General features: G+C 37.9%; 2 protein-coding genes across 2 annotated transcripts in view; one reads left to right on the top strand and one right to left on the bottom strand.

Annotated features, from left to right (window-relative positions):
• The window catches only part of aven (apoptosis, caspase activation inhibitor), a 68,303-nt gene extending 52,436 nt beyond the window's left edge, over window positions 1-15,867 (bottom strand). The window contains exons 1-2 of the mRNA XM_041805057.1: window positions 15,657-15,867; window positions 12,537-12,702 (exon numbers count right to left, since the gene is read on the bottom strand). Coding sequence (XP_041660991.1) covers window positions 12,537-12,702; window positions 15,657-15,851 — 361 coding nt within the window. The 5' untranslated portion in view covers window positions 15,852-15,867. The remainder of the gene's footprint in view (window positions 1-12,536; window positions 12,703-15,656) is intronic.
• Window positions 1-17,271, top strand: part of LOC121521238 (muscarinic acetylcholine receptor M5-like) — a 37,692-nt gene that overhangs the window by 18,019 nt on the left and 2,402 nt on the right. The window lies entirely within an intron of this gene.

Genomic DNA, 17,271 nt, shown 5'->3' with positions numbered 1-17,271 from the left:
CCTAGGTCAGAGCTTGGGCCTAAATGACAGAGGACCCAGGACAGAACCCTGAGGGACACCACAAGTAAAGGATTGTACAGAAACACCCGCCCACTGTCTTAGCCTCTGAATCAGTGCACTGTGCTCAGCAGTAGTGCAATAATCAAAACCAACACTTAGAGCCAATAACCGACATAAAACTGATGTCGGTTATTTTGGTTTTGTCCCCTTGTAAATCTCTCTATTAATGCACCATAGAAGCACACTACGTGAGAGGCGGTGTTTGTAGGATAAATATGATCAAGTTAATACATATACAGCGTTGACCAAACATAATCTTAACTGGGCATCACACATTAGTAAATTAACCCCAAAGATATCTAGTTATGGAGATCGATGCCCTCCGTGATCAATCGATAAGTGCACAGTGGTCGCTTTCTCTGCATCTCTCTCTCTGCACAGAGACTCTTTCATCAGGTCTCTCCTGTAAATGCACCCTCTCCTTTTAAATGTCAACTTCTGTCATCATTTAGTTTGTGAATGTATGAAGAAACTCCGTCAAGTTCCCGCGCTGGTTCATGAATTAAAACATCAAACTGTTTTGAATCAACTCGCGAGTGAAAACAAATAATGACGACGTACGTTTCAAGGTGATTTAATATAAGAGCACTCCTGATGATGACACTAAAGCAGAAACTCAGAACACAGTTAGGGAGAGAAAGAAAGCAGAACAGGTGAGAAACAGGTGAGCTGCTGTGTGTGTAGCCTATGAAGGGGGTGGGGGGTGGTGGTGTAGGGGGAGGCAAGACGAGTTAATGTTAGTTTACTTTTGTAGAAAATACCAATAAAACAGATAGCATTAATCAAGCTATGATTAAAATAATCAACCTTGGTGATAAAGTTTTTTTTTAAATAATAGACTTAAAATATTATCTTTATTATTGCAACAAGGAATATGATAATTGAAAGGACTTATCATTTTGGTGACTTTTTTCAGATAAAGGTTAGTTTTTTAAAAAAAAAACAACAGTCTGTGATAGTTTTGGGTATATTATCCTTTTTGATGCTTTATCGAACTCATGCCAATGTGAGTAACTGATGGCAATGACAGTTTTTAAGGAAAGAAAATCAGTTTAATCTGAAATCTTTACCAGGAGTTCAGACCAGGAAAATTCATTTGAAAATGGTCAGTCAAACTGGAATCAGCACCACTCTAGTTTAATTACAACAAGGGCACAAAACTGTTTAAAGAGAACAGTATTTAATAGGTTAAGCCCAAATTTTGTTCTGGAAGTACACTAGATTGATGCATTAAACTTAAAATTATACAAAATTACAGTTATTTGTTATAAAATTATACAAATATTTACAGCACAAACCGAGGTAGGGGGTGGAATAACCATTCATTTACCATAATCGAGGAAAAGAGTTCAGTTAATTGTGATTATGATTTTTGCCATAATTGCCCAGCCCTACTCAGCAGTGTCAAATACTGTACTAAAGAGCCAACACTGAACATGCTCCACCATCAGCTAAATCCAACTACTGTGTACTGAAAAACACACAAACATGCTAATTTGAGACTTTTAAAAGTACATTTTGGTAATATAGACTGCTTTTTAGCTGGAAACTTTCAATGATTTGGAGATATGCCTAATTTTCTCACCAAGTGTCACAAAAATGTTCATTATCTGAAGGTTTCAACCTAAGGCCAGCACTTACTGCAGATCCTTTAGTAAAAACCTTGGGCTTATTAAACTTGATGTGCTACTGAATAAGGTTCAGGCCAGTCTAGTTTTTACTTGCTGCATTTTTGATTACCCCACACCTGTGATGTGCAAATAACTACTCTTCTCCATGATGGCTTCCCATTTTAGATCTTTTAAGGAATCATTCCAACTCAAAAGCACTTTGTCGTTTTTGCTTTTCGTTCATTTGCCTATAGAGCAGCCCCCAACACCCTTATCAACCATAACACCAGAGTGAAATATTTACATTTTATTAGTCATATTTTTGTTTCATAAACTGGGAAATTAATGCAAATGCTTTACCTTCAGAGGCATTAACATTACTTGTTTTTTTTTTAATCAGGCATTTGCAAATTTTCTTTTGCAGTATTCATCTCTGTTTACATACATTGTGGCTGAGCAAACTCTACCTAGCAGCATTAATATCTCCAAAGACACTGATAAATTCTTACAATGGAGAACTGAGCGGCAGAGTGAATGTTTACTAGAGAGTCACCAGTTAATCCAACACCAGTTGAACTATAACACCAGTTGTATACATCAGACGAAATAAATAGGGATGTGCGATAATTACCAATACCGATAAATAATCAGCTGTTACTGCTTGTATTTGATTATCTTGATAATAAAAAGTAACCATTAAATTCCACCGACTGTAAAGGCGTTTCAGTTTTTTTCTCATGACGCTACACATTCTGAAACAGGTCAGGGCGCAAAGAGGCAATGGTACATCTTATAACACTAGTGGAATTATTCACGACAGTGTTTATTAAACATGTCCTGCAAAGACCCCAAGGAAGTCAAATGTCCTCGAGTTTTAACACAAATGATTTTATTAGTCACTCAAGACTCATCATGCTAACGACAGACTGAAATGGCAGTAGCCACTAGCAGGAGGACCAAGCCGAAGGCTAAAACCAGGCAGAGTGCTGATTCAGCAGACAATTGAAACTATAGAGAGTTTGTCAGAGAAAGCCAAAGAGTCAACACTATTGAGACAAAATCAGTCTGACAGTCTCCTGATCCAGCCCTCCTTCTTTCAATCAGTCTGACTGACAACAATAGGAACAGAAGTTTAACCACAGACAACACCAGTATTTTATATCAAAGATGCACTTAACATTTTTTTACTCATCTTTAATATGACTTATCTTAGTGCATATTTGGATTTTTATGAAAAACATCAGGTCTCTTGAATTTCTGATTTATGCATTTATACATTTTATAAATCATGACAGCCAGCCATAATTTATGTATTCATCTGTAGAGTAATTTGCATCAGGATTATAGTTCCTTTATTTTTAACAGAAGGATACATTCTACTAATTTGAAAGCCATCTGGTTTTTAATAGACGTGTCTGATTTGACATGTCATCTGACTTCTTTAGTTGACTGAAATGATTTGACAGTTTGTCAGGAGGTTTAGATTCATTTAATGGGAAAATGGAAAAAAGCAAACTCCTTAAAACCAAAGTTTGTCAGTGTTTGTTTATGTTTTGTACACAAATGTACTAGCTAAAGTTAAAAAAGAATAAATAATAGTTGTAAAGTCAGATCTGTTCTTTTTTTTTATTAAAACATGAGTAAACATGAGTGGCTAATTAGAATCAGTTATAAATATCTTTGCTAATTACATATCAACCACTCTTACTCCCAGATTTGCATAAAAACATTAAATAAACTCCTTTTCTTAATTGATTATTGAAAAAAATGCATCAGTTCTTCTAAGTTATTGGCCATTAGGAGCAGGAAAGTTTCAGGAAATTGATTCAAAAAATATTTATCATGCATCACTAAAAGTAAAAAGTGACATGAATTAAAAACTAATGGCTTTGTTTTGTTCTGTACAGAAGAGGATTAGGGCCACTGAAAACAACATTTTGAGATTTTACTATTTTACTTGTGAGAACAATTCAGAATTCTGAGAAAAAGTCAGAATTCTGAGATAAATAATCAGAACTCTGACTGTAATCTCAGAATTCTGACTTTAATCTCAGAATCCTGACTTTAATCTCAGAATCCTGACTTTTTTTCTCACAAGTTAAAAAGTTCTTTTCTCAAAATGTTTTTTTCAGTGGCCCTAGTCCTCTTCTTTAGTTCTGAGACTTGAAGTAATAACATGCAATCAAGTATTTTATGATACGTTTAACTAGGATTTTTAGTGATTGTAAATAACTCGGCCTACCTGCAGTACCTCTGTGGTCCACCAGTGGGCCCCAGCCCACACTTTGGAAAGCACTGCTTTAAAGCATCAACTTTTGGTTTAATTCTAAGAAGTTAATGACAATAAATTTGATAACCAATTAATCAATTTAGTCATTTCTCAAGCTGACATGTTCCACTAATTGCTTTTTAGGGGGTTTAAGACTGTTGGGTGTACAATAAAAAGCACTTTGGGCTGAGGGATATTTTGATTAGCTTCTTTTATATTATACAGACCAAACCTTAAATCTATTATAGTGAACATTATGTGGCGTGGATATACAGATTATGAAACTAATCCATAGTTGAAGAGCTTTAGAAGTTTCTTTGTCTTACTTAAACACAACTCTGATGCTTTCTGCCCTTTAATGTCAGAAACAAAACAATCCCCGCCCACTCAGGTATATATTTATATTGTTTTCTTTTAGGTTATTCATATGGCTTTAGCTCTAACAACACACAGAAACATAATAATTAGACTTTCTATTACAGAACACACACATGTAGTTACATAATCACACGGTGCTTCATTACAGCAGAAACATATGATTAAAATGTTGTAAAATCAGCTCATATAATCTCTCTCACGTCTAACGCCTCCATCATACTGCAGGTAAAGCTCCATTCTCGACCTCTCAGCTCAGGGAGTTTGAGTCTCACAAGACTCGCTGCTCCGGGCCGTTTTTATCCAAAAATACACAACATCTGACCTGTACATCCTGTCCAATCCTGCCAACAAAACAAACACATTAATCCAGCACTTCTACACCTTGGATACACAAAGTGACAGTGATATAATAAGTATTCTGTAATAACTTAAACCCAGAGTAGATGGGAGGTTTCTGCGCTGAATTCCTGGTTTCTCAGCTACCTTAATTGGGCCAGAAAAAATGACTCTGGAAAGCTTTGCCTCCCACGTACAATTAAGTATCCTCTGGAGAGCAGCAGCCTCTTGCTGTACGGCGTGACTAATCTGACAATGTGGGCAAAACACAGAGAGAGTCAAACAGCTCACAGGAGAACCTCTGGCATTTACGCTACAACAGGAGGAGAGAGAGACATGCTGCTGAAACACTACAGCTCTCTAATGGCTTAAGATGAGAGAACAACAATCCTACAGACACTGCTAGCTGCTTAACCATATGATGGTAAAAATGACCCGATAACTTCCTCCAAATACACATGTGAGTCAAAGTCCTGAAGAGATCTTTCACGCCGACTCCTGAGTGCTCGAAAGGTTTAACCCAAAAAATGATCTGAATGTAGTAAAGCTCTCCTAACAGTGATCTTATATTCCTACTTTTGTAGAAAAACATTATTAGATTAACATGCTATAGACACAATCTTTTAGAGATGACCAAACACAGATCAGAAGGGCTTTACTTTGCATATTTCGTCCACATAGGGGGCGCCAAATCCACGCAAGCTGAAAGATCCTCACAGCTGCTTTAAATTAGAAAAGTCTCCGCAAAGTCAAATAAGAGATTAGTTTCTAAACTTGGAAAACATTGCTGTTAAAATGTGAAAAGACCAAGAGCTACGTGTGACTGAGTTTTGGATTTAGAGTGTTATAAAGTTTGTCAACACTTTCAGGGCTAAACATAGTTTTAGATCACAAACAAATGATCTCGCCCTCTTGTGCTCCAACTATCTAAAAGAAATGAGCACTTAATCTTAATATAGTCTGTTATTCAGGTGGCTATGTCTTCCTAACATACAACAATGATAACACTGGGAATTTAACCTCAGACCTCTGCCTCTCCTTTCCGACACAGAGACCATCAGCCACGCTCTGCCTGACCACAGTGCACCATCATCTCAGGGTGCAGGCTAATTGCTGGAATGGTTGTCTCGGTGTCACTTGAACCCAGCACAGCAGGATCCTACATAATAACCAGCTTAAAGTGTGTTTTAAATGATAACTCATTTGTTTTAAGTCCAGGATTACTAAAAGAAGTAGGGTGTCTCTCTCAAAGTAGCTGTTTTTACCCCCCTGCTCTCTGCTAGCATTGCTATGCTAAAGTTCAGTTAAGTGCCCAATGAGAGACTCTCTTTATTTCCACCAAATTCTTTACCTTAAAAGTCTCCACTTCTTATTATCAGAAAAAAACTTGACACATAAGCTGCCCTTCCACCAGATGGTCAACTTAGATTGAGTACGGTTTGGCATGGTTCGGTGAGGTAAACCCCAAAATAGCTTAAGTTTCCACAGACACCCATACCCTCACTTGGTGGGCAGTGTTGTATGACGGATGGCAAGGCTATGCCCCTAGCTGGGACACTTTCTCATGCTTCATAGCCCCGCCATAGTCCTTCTGCACTTCCTCATCACCAACAATCGCCGCGAAGGTCTGCACCTCCGAGGTCGTCCATGAGGTGGTATTATGTGCCGACATTGTTGATTATAAATATCGTCCTGATAAGATTCCTTTTCCGAATTCCATGGGATATTTAAACAAACCGTGTTTGTGTTAAGGGCCATTTCTAGCTTTTTGGAGCCCTATGTTAAATGCTGTTTGGAGTGGGCCCTAGTTTGCCAAACTATGATGGAGAGATTCCTAATCCAGTAAATGATCCACGAATGCTAATGATGCATGCATGCATGATATGCATGATAACCTCTCATACTGAAATTGAACATCTTAGGTTGAGCCACTCAAGCAAAATAACAAGGAAAACAAAAAATACTCTTTATGTCGATAAATTAAACACATACCAAGTGTTTTTAAAAATGATTTATTTTAAAAGCAAGAACACAACTGATGTCACTCACTAACTAGCATTCATCCGAGGCTAGCTGAAGACAAATAAACTATATTTGTGACCAAAATTAAAAAACAAAAAGAAAATGGCCTATTTTTTTTTCAAACAGGAAATGGATCTGCCAGAAAATACACTGACCCAGTCATTCACATGCTACCTGTCTGCGAACCTCACTCACTGCGTGACAGTGGAGTTCAACGATTTTGACTTGATTTTGCCTCAGAAACACTGGCAACAACCTAACATTGCGGCTTATTTCATTCTGATACCCTACTTTTATTTTTTAAGCATATACAGTAAGGGACAAAGACAGGTAATCTTAATTCTCCTCAGATGAGGCTGAACATTCAGCTTTGGTGCCCCCATGTTGGCTTGCGCAAGAAACGGCCCTGTTTGTGTTTGTTACTACTGTCCCACAGGAAGTGGCAATTCTTTCGACCAATCACTGAACTGCAGTGTCTATTATGTGTGTGTAGCTCCACCATTAAGTTTGGCACTCCTATGGGATGTTGCCAAAAAGTAGGATGGATGGAGAATACACCTTACGAGTCAACTGTGTTGTTTTCTTTATTTGTTAGTTTCAATAAATTTGATTTAATGCAGCTTTAATCTTCTGTCCAAGTTCGGATGACAAGCCATAATGTATAATTAGCAAGTACATCCATGTTAAGGTCAATCCTTCAGTCAAAGATGATGACTTCTTCTGACTCCTGTTAAAAACAGGTAATGAAACTAAAAGAATAAATCTATAAGAAACACACTACTGTGATTTACTGAACCATCAAGAGCAAATCTATTATCTGAAACACGACTCAAACTATCTCCTTACAAAATTAAATGGTGAACACATTTTAGAAAATGCTGCCAATGTACACGTCCAGCCAACATTCCCCAGTCAAATTTCACTGCCAAATCTTTTCCTGCTCCTTAGGGAAGTATCTGCCTTTTTAGGTGCTAAGTGCTTCATTATGTTAAACCAGATAGTCCCCATTTCTGGCTCTAATTTGGTATTGGACAAGAGCTGCACAGTGGGTTGTTGGAGCTTTTTCTCTGCTTCCTGTTGCAGCTGAAAATAAAACTGATGAGAGCTGAGCCAAAAATGAGAAAGTACAGGTCATTAAAACCAAAACAAAAAATCTGGAAAACGCTAATTTGGCGCAACATTTGAGGGCAGCTGCGTTTGTCACGACTAAACAGGCAACCAAGTCCACATTATTCCACTGAATTAATATTTAACTCACAGGCATAACAGGTTTCTTTTAAATCCAGTAGTCAGCAACTAAAACCCGAGTAGAGTTTGTTAATTAATACAAGGTCAATGTGGCGGCATAACCCTGATTCGATTAGGTGTATTTAACCCTCAGACCACATCCTGTTTTTATATAAAAACTAAAATAACTCCACACTTGATGATATGAAGCCAAACATTTCCACATTTTCAAACTCAGCAGAGTGAAGTGCTTTCCTCTCTGCATCAGTGTGTTATGAAATCCACTCAGTCATGCTGAGAGCAGAGCAGACCGGCTGAAAGGGACGACTCACTGACTCCAGATTTTTACATCAACACGTTCAAGCATCGCTCCCATAATGACTCCAGTGAAATAACTGACTTCTTGTGCTAAAGTTCAAAGTAGAAATCACCCAGCAGACTGTTTTAGCACAGCTCTACAGCAGAAGCATGTGTGCAGTAATGCTCTGTGCTTTCCTTATAACAAATATTCTCATAAAAGGCAGGGTCCTGCAACGGGCCTGAACATTTATTTGAGGAAAAATAGATAAAAAAGAAAAGACTTGACTGTCTTCTGCATGCCATAGGTATTTCTTTAAGTCTCTCGTCAAAACCGGATTTTTTTTCCCTAATGTTACATTTGAACACATGATGACATTTTATTCAAATTCACCTCATTCTCATTTTTCGGAGCTGACCTTAAACACAACATAAAATACATTTACAAAGTATTCAGACCCCCTCCCCCCAGTCCCTTTTTTTAAAAAATGTTTTTTCTGTCACTAATCTACACTCAGTATCCAGTCATAACAAAGTGAAAACACATTTTTGAAGAATATTTTGCTAATTTATCTAAAAACAAAATACTGAGATATTGCTGAGATGTTTCTACACCTTGATTGGAGTACACCTGTGGTAAATTAAATTGATTCGAAATGATTTGGAAAGGCACACACCTCTCAATAAAAGGCCTCACAGCTGACAATGCATATCAGAGCAAAAACCAAGTCATGAGGTCGAGGAACTGCCTGCAGAGCTCAGAGACCGGTTTCTTGCAAGGCACAGATCTGGATAAGGCTACAACAACAATTCTGTTGCACTGAAGGTTCCCAAAAGCACAGTGTTGCCCATAATTCTTAAATGGAAGAAGTTTGGCACAACCAGGACTCTTCTAAGAGCTGGCTGACCGGCCAAACTGAGCAATCAGGGGAGAAGGGCCTTGGAGAGGTGACCAAGAACCTGACTGAGCTCCAGAGATCCTGTGTGGAGATGAGACAAAGTTTATGAAGGACAAACATCACTGCAGCCCTCCACTGATCTGGGCTCTTATGGCAGAGTGGGTGGATAGAAGACCCCCCCTCATTGCAAAACGTTTGAGAAGTTCACAAAAAAGCGCCCGAAGGACTCTCAAAACGTGAGACACAAGATTCTCCAGTCTGATGAGGCCACACTAGGTACCACTCATCACCTGTCCAGTACCATCCAAACAGTGAAGCATGGTGGTGTCAGCATCATGCTGCAGGGTTTTTTTTCAGCAACAGGGACTGAGAGACTGGTAAGGATTGAGCGAAAGCTGAATTGAGCATAGTGCAGAGATATCAAAACCTGTTTAGCAGCATGCAGGACCTCAGACTGGGCTGAAGGCTCACCACATGACATTGACTCTAAAGCACACAGGCAAGACAACACAGGAATGGTTAAGGGACAACTCTGAATGTCCTAGAGCGGCCTAGCCAGAGCCCTGACTTAAACCCTATCAAACATCTCTGTAAAGATCCAAAAATGGCTGCCCACTGATGGTCCCCATCCAACCTGACTGAGCTTGAAAGGATGTGCAAAGAAGAATAGCAGAAAATCCTCCATTCAAGGTGTGCAAAGCTTGCTGTGTTGTATTCAAAAAGACTTAATACTGTAATTGCCGCTAATGATGCTTCAATGAAGTACTGAGTAAAGGGTCTTAATATTTATGTCAATGTGCTATTTCAGTTTTTTCTTTTTAAGAAATCTGCAAAAACTTCTAAACTTCTGTTTTCACTTAATCATTATGGGATAGTAGATCAATGAGAGCAAAAATTGATTCAAACAATAGTAGCATCAGGCTGCAGCATAATAAAATTGAGAAAGTGAAGGGGGTCTGAATAATATCTGAATGCACTGCAACTGTTTGTCACCTCATTAACTGAGCGGATTAATTTTTATTCTGCTAATTTCAACACAGATTTCAATTTTGGCTTTATTACTTCTGCCAAGGAGGTCATGTGATCGGCAGGGTTTGTTAGTTTGTTTGTTTGTTAGCAACATAACTCAAAAATGTATGGATGGATTTTGATGAAATTTTCAGGAAATGTCAGATATGGCATAAGGAAGAACTGATTAGATTTTGGGAGCCATCCGGATCACCATCTGGATCCAGGAAGTTTTTTAAAGGATTCTTATATATTTGGAGATGGGGCTAATGGCGGAGGTCTGCGCTCTCCCGAGTGCTTTTCTAGTTTTTTTAAGTGACAGGACTTGCTCCTAAGTTTGGGAGAACTTTCAGCACGGACCTACGCAGTTATCCATGAGGAGGATAACTCTCCTGCAGCAGCTAAAGCCTGTGTTATGATTGCATGTTAACCCCAGCAGTTGAAGGTATTGCATTTGATTTAATATCATGAACAACGCAGATGAGTTCATGTGCCTTTCTGCAAAAAATGAAGCATGTTTAGCACCACTTGAGTGAATCTTCACTAGTCTCATGATTCACTTTGTTTCAATTCAATATCATATGGTTTTTTTTTCTCATTTCTATATGTTACTGCTACTTTTTCATTAATAAGGACAAGCAGTTAGATAAATATGAACTCCATTTTTGAACATTTAGAAAGTACAGAAGAAATCAGCTGTACTGTGATCTACTGTAAAGGAGATTGTCAGCTTGGAAGCATCAGTCTTCATTGCTCCCTCTTTGTCTGCATGAAGGCGGACGCTAACATTTGATAGCAATTCATAAAGTTAAATTGGTCTATTAAAGCAGATGGTTGATGCTCTTACTATTTTGAGCTGCACTTTTATTAATGAAAGCTGATAACACCCCAGCCCATAGGAGGCCACTCACTATTGTTAATGATAGTACCAAGGGAGTCTCTGAGCGTTTGGTTGCTTTACTAGAAAAAAGAAGTTGCAGACAATGTGACATTTAAAGTCGAACAGCAGGAAAAAAAAACTAACAAGGGAATATGTATTTATCACGACAATACTGACCAGAAATCAACCATATTTGTTCCTGAATTGTGAGCCAGAGAGTAGACCTGATTCATTCCCTCCTTAAAAATCCTTTCAGGGCACCAGGTTATGTCCACACGCCCCGTGTAGAGAGGATGTTCTCCTCGAAGCAGGCGGCCTGAGTTCAAGCATGACCTGTGGCTCCTTTCCCACTTGCCATTACTCACTCTCTTTTACAGTTTCATCTGTTTCTTTCTTTATCATCTATTAAGTCACTTTTATTTGTTATGTAGTAGTCCTTGTTGTGGCTTTCCTTTTTAGGAAACTTGTTCACTCATCTGGTAGACCTTACTGGTACAGTATAAATTTAAACAAACCCATTTGTTTGCCAAAATATGTTTTTTCTTTTTGTCTTTTCACAGCACTGTAGGTTGAGCTGTGGTATTTGCGTACCATGTATGTTGCAGAGGCGTAAAGGGGGATGAATTGCTTCCCCTCTGTGCTGGCTGAGGTTGTCACAGAGCTGTTAGACATACAGAGGGGCAAAGCAGCACTGTGTGCATGTGCATTTTAAACACAGTCTAATGTGACCTAACAGATGGAGGCACCAAATATGGTGCTCAAAATGTCTGTCTATGGAGCTTTGCTGCAGCATTGTCACTGAAAATCACAGAGAAAATAATTAATCCTAGCAGTGCTGATATCCTATACAGCACCTCATTCTTGATACACAGTTCTACAACCAACATTTAGGAGGAAACAGATTCAATACTTTTTGCACCATCGTTTAGGCTACTATCACAACATAACTGTAAGTGACATGTTGTTAAGCAATCCTAACATTCTGCTGCCTTCTGCTTCTATGTTTGTCTCTAATTTTGTGTACATTGTTTGTTCAATGTGTCACACAAACTAATGTTCACGAACTGTATGCAGAACACCTGCCTAGGTGGAGTAGTACATTATGAAACATTCAAGAGATGTTGGACTGTATATCAGCCCTCATAGAATGTCTTTTGTCCAATCAGAATACTCGGACTGTACTGACTCCAGAAATGATTCAATCCTTTTTGGTACAATGAGTCAAAATTTAGGAGTGAGCAAAATGTTGGCGCAGCAAATAAAAACGTGGGAAGGGTAATGAAATTTGTCACTACAGTTTCTGAGGATAAATTGGCTTTAGTGCTTACAAAGCAACAATCCAAGAAACTGACTAAAGTAGTCCAAAATTTCTACTGATTCATATGTCAGCTCCTAAAATCAGAGCCAAATAAACTTCATATTTTAGGATTATTTTCATGTTTTTGGAAGCTGTGATGCATGACTTGTCCCTCCTCTGAGGGATGAATGTGCTCCATGGGTGTGGTGGGTTAAAATCAAACTTCACTGACGATTTATTGGCCACATCCTACCTGCTGACTCGAGCAGGACGTGGTAGTCTGTTCCTCTCTGGGTGGGTGTGTCGTCTTCAGGCTCCTGCCTCTCTGACTCAGCATATCGGTCCCAGTTTGACTCCAGTTTCCTCCTGGAGAACACCTCAGTGTTGTCTGCTTCCTCCTGAAAGTCTTCATCTTTATTCTACAGGAGCAAAAAATAAAAGTTTGTAATGTGACTGTTATCTAAATACACCAAACTAACTGAATTAAAGAATTAATTTGGCACAATGTGAGACAAGCAGACAGAATAAAATGTTGGATTTCGAAACAAAATCAGTTTTGTCTTAATAAATTCTGGCACAAATAACACTAGTGTATCTTTTTTCAGAAGAATGTGTTTGATTGAGATGGTAAAGGATAAAGCTGAGACAAAATATTTCAAAATAAAATTAATGTTTTAAGCACTTTTCATGTTATATCACTTAATATTTTGACATACGAGAATTCACTTTTTTCCTTGTTTTATTTCTATTTGGTTTTTAATTACTATTTATCTTATTATTTTTTACTTATTCATTTATCTATTTATTCAATTATTGTGTTGTACTGCCACTAATTTGTGGCTTTGATTTTTATATTCATAACTTTGTTTTTTTATTTAATCATTATGCCATTTATTCAGTTTTTCTTAGCTGTACTAATAATATTGTATCTTTGTAATCTTTTTGTCAGATTTTACTTGCATATTTTCTAAAAACATTACCAAACAAACTTATTTATACAGCACCTTTCAAAAAATTTCATTGCAGATCAAAGTGCTTTACAGGATTGTACAAAAGTGACTGACAAAAAGGTAAAATGGTAAAAAGGTTAAGAGACTAATGCACCCAGAAAGTAATTCACTAAAAAAATCAAAAAGATGGATGATAGAAAAGAGACAGATAAAAGACAAAGCAGTAAAGAAAAGGATTTATAAAATAAGAAACATTAAAATTAGCATAATAATAATAATAATAATGATAATAATAATAATAAAAACAATGATAAAAGATGTAAAGTTTCAGATAATTCAAAGCCTATAAAACTGGACATAAAAACATAGATAACCATAACTAAAGTAAAAAAAAAGCCTAAATTAAGATTTAAAATGTTCTAAGATAAGAAATACAATCAAATAGAACAATGATTGTGATAGCACGCACAGTCATAAAATCATAAAGTAGTTAAATGAGTTTTCAGATTGCGCTTAAATATCTCGATATTGTCCTTATACCCTATTTATTTTCTTTTGACTTTTGGTTGATTATCCAAAAATAGTACATTTGAATTCCATGTTTAACTGTGAAAACTAATGTGGACCAGTTCCCAAGAGCACTGTGGCCGCCATAATTCTCAAACTGTAGAAGTTTTACATAACTAGGGCTCTTCCAAAAGCTAGTCACCTGGCTCAACTGAGCAATCAGGGGGTGAAGGGTCTTAGTAACAAAGGTGATCAAGAGCCTGATGGTCACTCTGCCTGAGCCCCAGAGATCCTGTGTGGAGATGGGACAAAGTTCCAGAAGGACAACCATCACTGCAGCCCTCTACTGATCTGGGCTGAAGCCTCTCTTCAGTGCAAAACACATGAAAGCCTTTTAAAATAAATGCACCAGTGCTCTGGTTCCTGAAAAATGCAGGTCAGATTCAATCATAGCAGAAAGAGTGGTTGGCAGGTATAGGTTGGGCTCATTTACTGGGACAGAAGCATTGCCTCCAGAGCCACACTAGTACAGGTGCAGGTTTTGCAGATGAAGTAAAAAATGATGAAGCATGTCATGATATAAGATTGGTCATATAATATCAAAGTCTGCATCATTTAGCTGCTGTAGATTAAAACATACTGACCTTAAAGATTGTGTGTTCAATCAAATGACTTGATTTTTTACATAAAAATAACAGGAGGTGCCCCAACCTGAGAGATACTTGATTTAACCTGATCATTAACACATAGCTGTGGTTCATTATCGGTAGCTACGTCTAACTAAAGGGTCAGGCTAAACTGCAAATCAAACTGTATGACCAAACTCATTAAATCTGCCTGAGTCACTATTTTTTTCTCCCGCGTCGTTACAGAGCTGCAAAACTGTTCCACAAAGTTGTCATGGAAATGTGCTTCATAAGATGTGTCATGAGGACAAAGTGTGCTCCTTTTTGCTCAGTTTTCCTAAAACTCAGTCAAAAGTCAAACACACAAATAGAATAATGATCAACAACTCCACGGAAGCTATGGATGCACCAAAGGAGATTTTTATGATTGCAATCAACAAGCCCCTGTGTACCGAAGGAGATTTGTATGATTGCAATCACAGAGCCCCTATTGTTTCCCTTCTTATTCAGCAGTTACCATGGCAGGAGCATCAACTGACAGAACATCCCAGTGGAAATTAGGCTGAACTCTTGAGCATTATAAGCAAGGCCCCAGTCGTAGGATGATAATGTTTAAGGGCTTTGGATACATTTCAAGTGTTTGTTATACAATTTGTCACATGAAAACACTTGATTCCACCCTTTGTTTAAGTCTACACATGTTGATAAGACCTCATGCACTGAGCATGAGCAGTAGATAAGTGTGGATTCCATGTTTACATACACGCCCACTTCTCTAATCTAATGCAATCAATAGAGTACCAGCACTGAAGCTGCTGGCACTGAGCATAAACTGACATTGCAAATTAACACTTGGTTTTATTATTTAACCTTTATTTAACCAGGCTAGCCCCATTGACATCAGTCTTGTTCTATGTGTAGGGAAAAAATACACACAATCATACTGTGGCAGTGTTAATGACGTAAATTAAGAAATGTCTCATCATGATGCCGGTCGTCTCATTGCTTTTCAAGACGTACAGAGACGCCATATTCATTTAAGCCTGTTTAATAACAAATTAAAATCTCCTTTAAAAGTTTCAAACTAGCCTTTCTTCTAAAAGGACAAGCTGCTGTGTTTATAATGATACTACTAAAGCCGAGTTAAGGCGTTTTAAATGATGTCCTTCTACGTAAATGACAAAGCCATGGCAGCGTTAGCCTGATGACGCAGTCACAAAATCACTGTTTTTTAAACGGGGTTTGGTGGAGCAGGACCGCCAACACAGCGCCGCATCCATGCTCTCTCACCCGGTGATGGAACTCCGCTGCATGGCCGCTCCCCCCGCGTCCACGACCCCGGTAGTGGTCTCTTTTCCCCCGGCCGCGGTGGTGGCCTCCTCTGCCTCTGCCGCGGTGTTCACCGCCGTGACTGTCGCTGTCATGTCCACCCCGGCCGCCTCTTTTCCAGCCGCCTCCCCTGCCTCTGCTCGGTCTTTCCTCCATTGCTGTCAACCGGGGCCGGACGGTTTAGGGTGTGACACAGCAGAACTTTGAACGAGTGTAACACTGAAGTCTTCCTACTAGAAAACGACGTTAAATAGTTCCGACTTTTATTTGGATTATAATGAAAAAATACAATAAAAATAAAATAACAGTTATAAAGAAACAATATAATTAAACATATTATGTTAATAGCTTTAACTGTATAGCATTTTTACAAAGGTTTTATACAAAGTGTTAACAAAGTTTTTGAAAGTAAAAGCAAATAATAATAATAATAATAATAATAATAAAAATACACTTCACCGATGTCAGCTTTTAAAATTATTGCATTATTGTAATTTTGAAATTGTTCATTTAGGTTACATTCCTTTAAAATGTATCTCTATTCCTTGATCAATTCCTTAATTCAAGTCAATTCTATTCAACTTTCTTTATATAGTACATTTAAAACAACCACGGCTGACCAAAGTGCTTCACAGTATAAAAGCAAAAAATAGAATTAGACATAAGTGATAATAAACATTACATACATAAAAGATTGTTTTTTGTATAAAAATGTAAACCCATATTTTTAAGAATATAATCTAACTTTTTAATGACTAATTTTATATGTTTTTGGGAGTTTATCCATTAACATGTCTGTGTAGAATTGAGGTCTGTTACTTCTATCTATCAAAAACACATTTAAATAAATTGAAAACACCAATAAAACGGGATGTTTAATATTGAAGCAGATAAATAAATTAATACATTAATTAACAAAGTCCACACCTTTTGGATGGAGAAAGGGGAGGGTGTGGCAAGTAAGTACAGCCTAGGAAATAAAAAAAGTGACACATTGCCAGCAAAAATCAACATTGATTTGAACTGTTTCATTGATAAAAACCCTGATTTATTGATGAAAAAGTTGTTTTTGCATGCTTTTTCTTACCAAGAGACATTTGTATAAACTACTTCATGACTGTTTTATCATGGTGTTTGTCAGTATGTTCAAATCTAATTTTGACAGGTTCAGAGCAGACAAAGCCACCGCGCCCCCGCCAGCCCCCACCCCAGCTCCTCCTTTACTCTGCCTCTGACTTTATCAATGCAATTGTCATGATGCCTGCTCTGCTCTGGGTTTATTGCTGCTTTTCTTCCTATCCCGGGCTTTCCAAGTAGGCACAGGAAAGGCAGGAATGTGTGCTCTTCCTGCTTGATGCTTTCCATGTAGGCTTGTGGAAGGGCAGAGGCATCCCAGAACAGTCATGTGAATACATGCAGTGAGTGCATAACCATACATTATGTGTCCTTCTTGACAAAGTGGTCCAGACTCAACTTAAGTTGCTGTATATTTGTAATAATTACATAAGGTGGTCCTTGCCACACCATTTGAGGACCATTGCACTAGGCCATCTGCATACCCAGTGATTTCTTTTTG

The sequence above is a fragment of the Cheilinus undulatus genome, linkage group 14 (assembly GCF_018320785.1).
Source record: "Cheilinus undulatus linkage group 14, ASM1832078v1, whole genome shotgun sequence".
Classification (NCBI taxonomy): Eukaryota; Metazoa; Chordata; class Actinopteri; order Labriformes; family Labridae; genus Cheilinus; species Cheilinus undulatus.
This window is presented reverse-complemented; position numbering and strand designations above follow the sequence as displayed.